At 44.7% G+C, this 5,938-nt stretch overlaps 1 protein-coding gene across 2 annotated transcripts in view; it reads right to left on the bottom strand.

Annotated features, from left to right (window-relative positions):
- Positions 1 to 1,366: 1,366 nt before the first annotated feature.
- them6 (thioesterase superfamily member 6) overlaps positions 1,367 to 5,938 on the bottom strand; it is a 17,519-nt gene continuing 12,947 nt past the window's right edge. Inside the window, exons 4-5 of one of the 2 annotated variants that reach the window (XM_038988141.1) lie at positions 5,470 to 5,560; positions 1,367 to 2,341 (exon numbers count right to left, since the gene is read on the bottom strand). In XM_038988141.1, coding sequence (XP_038844069.1) covers positions 2,213 to 2,341; positions 5,470 to 5,560 — 220 coding nt within the window. In that variant the 3' untranslated portion in view covers positions 1,367 to 2,212. The other variant, XM_038988142.1, reaches the window with a different exon arrangement.

The raw sequence follows: 5,938 nt of genomic DNA, 5'->3' as shown, positions 1-5,938 counted from the left end.
CCTGCCCCAAACAATGTCTTCTTCGGGTTTGCTGGCGAACTACACGCAAAATGTATATTATCGCCACCAACTGGTCGGGGGTGAAAAAAATAAACACTAAAGAAAAGTAAATTCTACTACAGGTACGAGAAAATTAACATTAATCTACACAAAACAATTTACTAAAATATATATAGTCCCACTCCTTTAGTCATTCTAAACTTCAAATCCACTGTTCAGGCTCTGGGGCCTGTACAAGTCAGTAATGCATGTCGTCTTTTAATCCCAGAAACAACTCAGCTGACTTTTTTCCTCCAACTTGATCATTGCTATAAAAGCAGCAAAGGCCACGTTTTTCACTTGAAGCCTGTCTGGATCCTGCTGGTGACACGCAGGCCTCGGCCTGGATCCTGCTGGTGACACGCAGGCCTCGGCCTGGATCCTGCTGGTGACACGCAGGCCTCGGTGCGTGTTGCTGTTTAAGCTCCTCTACGTGCTCGACTTGGACTGAAAGAGTTCCAGTAATCATTTTCAGTGCCGGTAGAGTTGATATTTAGGTGCAGGAGCTACATCTATTCTATAAGAGGAACAGGTGCTACATCTATTCTATAAGAGGAACAGGTGCTACATCTATTCTATAAGAGGAACATGATCTACATCTATTCTATAAGAGGAACAGGTGCTACATCTATTCTATAAGAGGAACAGGAGCTCAAGCAATCGGACATTTGAGGTGCCGGTACTCAGCTCCGATGAACTCCTGCCCAAGTCAAGCACTGGCTCCCGTTATACCACTGCCCTGATTTTGGCATTCCAAGGATGTCCCGTCATGTTCTCCTCCACAGTTACTACACTTTATTCCTTTGTAATTATCTTCTGCTATACAATCAGTGATCTTCCCCAGACATCCTACAGCTCAGCTCCCGTCTGCAGACACTGTCTACATGAGAAAACAATGACTGCAATGGCCTGGATACAAAAGCTCTGACAAGGTAGTACACATCCCAGCTGAACTAGGTTGGGAGGAACTCCACAAACCAAATAATGTCACATGCTTGGCTGATTTTCAACCACAACAAAAACTCTGACCTTTTCTCATTTGGGGAAAAGTCCCATCCGCCGCCTCCTCTCCTCCGTGACCCAGAAACCGATGAGTGGTCGAGGAGAGTCTGGCCTTCTCTCTCCCACAGAAGGAGGTGAGAGGACACGAGGAGTTGAGAAAAGACCCCACTGTCTGCATTAAGAGAATCTTTAAATTCTCCCGATTAGATCTTAAACTATAATACATTTTAACCAGGTTTCTATTCCCTATATTTCACAATCAACCTTAGTTACCATTTTATCAGGAGATCTTTATTAAGTAGGCCTATAACAAACAAACAAAAACTCAAATCAATTGATTTTTATTTTACAACATAGAAAATATAGATGAACCTCTTTCCTATACATAAACAATTCCTATATTGAATGGTCAGTAGTAACAGACCGTTGTGCATGCCACCCGCCACAAGGAGTATCCAGGAGACAGCAGAGGGTCGATGGACAGGTCTGTCCTATTTGACTCTAGGCCCAGTCCCACAATGGACCCTATGTCCTAGTACAGATGTGAGATGATTGGTCAGATGCAATCAATATGGAAATGGATCCAACTTGCCCTTTTGATAGGCTCGGTAGAAGTTTCACCGTATTGCTTATACCAATCAAATTCTCTCAGATCTCCACAAGTGCATATGGTGTAGTGGTTGTTCCACTGGATATCATAAGGTGAATGCACCAATTTGTAAGTCGCTCTGGATAAGAGCGTCTGCTAAATGACTTAAATGTAAATGTGTAGAATCCATTTGGGACTGGGCCTAGAAGAGAGAAGGCACCAGTGAAGTCTCATAGGCTGTGTTTACACAGGCAGCCCAAATCTGATCTTTTTGACGAATCAGATCAGCTGATCAAAAGACCAATTAGTGGCAAAAAAAAAATAATCAGAATTGGGCTGCCTGTGTAAACGCAGCCGTAGTCAGCAGGAGGTCAGAGTGGAAGAGATGGAGCGTCCAGCAGTATGAAGCTGGGGTGTATTCACTAGGAACCAAACAGAACAAACCTACCTACATTTGTCTAATAGTAACTCAGATTTTCAAATGGGAAACGTTTTCCTACAGTTGACACTAATGAATACAGCCCAGATCTGTCAGAGAGAGCCTTCATGCTCCCATATCGTCGACCACAGCATACCACTCAATCACTTGTCTTTGTCTTCCTGTGCTCCAGTCTTGTCCTCTAGTCCACTCTGGGCTCTCAGGGCCTGGCTGCTGGCTGAGATGAAGCTGATCCAATGCTGCAGATCCTCAGGGTAGTCGGGACACTCCACCTGAACACACAGAGAGAAGAGGACTGAGTCGGGACACTCCACCTGAACACACAGAGAGAAGAGGACAGTCGGGACACTCCACCTGAACACACAGAGAGAAGAGGACCGAGTCGGGACACTCCACCTGAACACACAGAGAGAAGAGAACCGAGTCGGGTCACTCCACCTGAACACACAGAGAGAAGAGGACCGAGTCGGGTCACTCCACCTGAACACACAGAGAGAAGAGGACCGAGTCGGGTCACTCCACCTGAACACACAGAGAGAAGAGGACCGAGTCGGGTCACTCCACCTGAACACACAGAGAGAAGAGGACCGAGTCGGGTCACTCCACCTGAACACACAGAGAGAAGAGGACCGAGTCGGGACACTCCACCTGAACACACAGAGAGAATAGGACTGAGTCAGGACACTCCACCTGAACACACAGAAGAGGACTAAGTGATATCCCATGCATCAAAGGCCCCCTCTCCCCCTCCCTCTCACCCCCCCCCCCCCTTCTCATCCCTGAGTCAGGACACTCCACCTGAACACACAGAGAGAAGAGGACTGAGTCAGGACACTCCACCTGAACACACAGAGAAGAGGACTAAGTGATATCCCATGCATCAAAGGCCCCCCCTCTTTTCCATTTGGATGGAAAACACTCTGAAGTTTCTAAAACTGTTTGAATGATGTCTGTGAGTATAACAGACCTCATATGGCAGGCAAAAACCCGAGAAAAAATCCAACCAGGAAGTGGGAAATCTGAGGTTTGTAGGTTTTCAACTCTTTGCTTATCCAAGATACAGTGGAAATGGGGTCATGTTGCACTTCCTAAGGCTTCCACTAGATGTCAACAGTCTTTAGAATCTTGTTTGATGCTTCTACTGTGAAGGAGGGGTGAATGAGAGGAGATTGAGTAAGGTCTCTCCCAGAGTGCCACGAGCTGACCATGCACGCTCATGTGAGAGTTAGCTGCGTTCCATCGCATTTCTGAAGACAAAGGAATTCTCCGGTTGGAACATTATTGAAGATTTATGTTAAAAACATCCTAAAGATTGATTCTATACATTGTTTGACTTGTTTCTACGGACTGTAACGGAACTTTTTGGACTTTTCGTCCGTACTTTCCGCTGGACTTGCACGCGCGTCGTGAGTTTAGATTGTGTACTGAACGCGCGAACAACAAGGAGGAATTTGGACATAAATGATGGACATTATCGAACAAAACAAACATTTATTGTGGAACTAGGATTCCTGGGAGTGCATTCTGATGAAGATCAAAGGTAAGTGAATATTTATAATGCTATTTCTGACTTCTGTTGACTCCAACATGGTGGATATCTCTTTGGGTTGATTTGTCGTCTGAGCGCCGTACTCAGATTATTGTATGGTTCGCTTTTTTCGTAAAGTTTTTTTGAAATCTGACACAGCGGTTGCATTAAGGAGAAGTGAATCTAAAATTCTATGTATAACACTTGTATTTTCATCAACATTTATGATGAGTATTTCTGTACATTGTTGTGGCTCTCTGCAAAATCACCAGATGTTTTGGAACTACTGAACATAACGCGCCAATGTAAACTGAGATTTTTGGATATAAATATGAACTTTACTGAACAAAACATACATGTATTGTGTAACATGAAGTCCTATGAGTGTCATCTGATGAAGATCATCAAAGGTTAATGATTAATTTGATCTATATTTCTGCTTTTTGTGACTCCTCTCTTTGGCTGGAAAAATGGCTGTGTTATTCTGTGAATTGGCACTCACCTAACATAATCATTTGGTTTGCTTTCGTCGTAAAGCCTATTTGAAATCGGACACTGTGGCTTGATTTACAACAAGTGTATCTTAAAAATGGTGTGAAATACATGTATGTTTGAGGAATTTGAATTATGGGATTTCTGTTGTTTTGAATTTGGCGCCCTGCAGTTTCACTGGCTGTTGACGAGGTAGCGTCCCACGTACCCTAGTGAGGTTAAAGTTACAGGCTACTTCCTGGTTAGACGGTTTAAAGTTACAGGCTACTTCCTGGTTAGACGGTTTAAAGTTACAGGCTACTTCCTGGTTAGACGGTTTAAAGTTACAGGCTACTTCCTGGTTAGACGGTTTAAAGTTACAGGCTACTTCCTGGTTAGACGGTTTAAAGTTACAGGCTACTTCCTGACTAGACCTGGTTAGATGGTTTAAAGTTACAGGCTACTTCCTGGTTGTCTGGTTTAAAGTTACAGGCTACTTCCTGGTTAGACCTGGTTAGATGGTTTAAAGTTACAGGCTACTTCCTGGTTAGCTGGTTTAAAGTTACAGGCTACTTCCTGACTAGACCTGGTTAGATGGTTTAAAGTTACAGGCTACTTCCTGGTTTGATGGTTTAAAGTTACAGGCTACTTCCTGACTAGACCTGGTTAGACAGTTTAAAGTTACAGGCTACTTCCTGACTAGACCTGGTTAGACAGTTTAAAGTTACAGGCTACTTCCTGACTAGACCTGGTTAGACAGTTTAAAGTTACAGGCTACTTCCTGGTTAGCTGGTTTAAAGTTACAGGCTACTTCCTGACTAGACGGTTTAAAGTTACAGGCTACTTCCTGACTAGACGGTTTAAAGTTACAGGCTACTTCCTGACTAGACGGTTTAAAGTTACAGGCTACTTCCTGACTAGACGGTTTAAAGTTACAGGCTACTTCCTGACTAGACGGTTTAAAGTTACAGGCTACTTCCTGACTAGACGGTTTAAAGTTACAGGCTACTTCCTGACTAGACGGTTTAAAGTTATCTAGAAGGCTGAGTGCCTGTAACTGTAGTGTTTTGGCAGATGTCCAAACTCTTCCTACGTTCAAACACACACGAGAGAGCCACATGAAAGCCACGCCTCCAAGTCCTCATTTCCTTATGAGGACTAAAATCAGTCCTCCATGAAAATTCTGAACTTCTACATCAGTCGCTCGTCCTTCCACCTCCTCATTCATCTCCCCCACACCCCTCCTTCCACCTCCTCATTCATCTCCCCCACACCCCTCCTTCCACCTCCTCATTCATCTCCCCCACACCCCTCCTTCCACCTCCTCATTCATCTCCCCCACACCCCTCCTTCCACCTCCTCATTCATCTCCCCCACACCCCTCCTTCCACCTCCTCCTACCTTTCTCTTGCAGAGGAACTGTAGTATCTTGTCAGGACTGCTGCGCATGACGTTCTGTTTACACAACATGACAGCTGCCACCAGACCGTCCCTGGAAGAGGAAAGAATGATAGACTGATTAACACGGGATGTAACACATGAAGCCAAAACAGGCTGTAACACAGGATGTGACACATCAAGCCAAAACAGGCTGTAACACGGGATGTGACACATCAAGCCAAAACAGGCTGTAACACGGGATGTGACACATCAAGCCAAAACAGGCTGTAACACGGGATGTGACACATCAAGCCAAAACAGGCTGTAACACGGGATGTGACACATCAAGCCAAAACAGGCTGTAACACGGGATGTGACACATGAAGCCAAAACAGGCTGTAACACGGGATGTGACACATCAAGCCAAAACAGGCTGTAACACAGGATGTGACACATCAAGCCAAAACAGGCTGTAACACGGGATGTGACA

This window comes from Salvelinus namaycush, unplaced genomic scaffold, assembly GCF_016432855.1.
Source record: "Salvelinus namaycush isolate Seneca unplaced genomic scaffold, SaNama_1.0 Scaffold965, whole genome shotgun sequence".
Taxonomy (NCBI): domain Eukaryota; kingdom Metazoa; phylum Chordata; class Actinopteri; order Salmoniformes; family Salmonidae; genus Salvelinus; species Salvelinus namaycush.
Note: the sequence above shows the minus strand (reverse complement) of the source record. Positions and strands in the feature narration are given on the sequence as shown.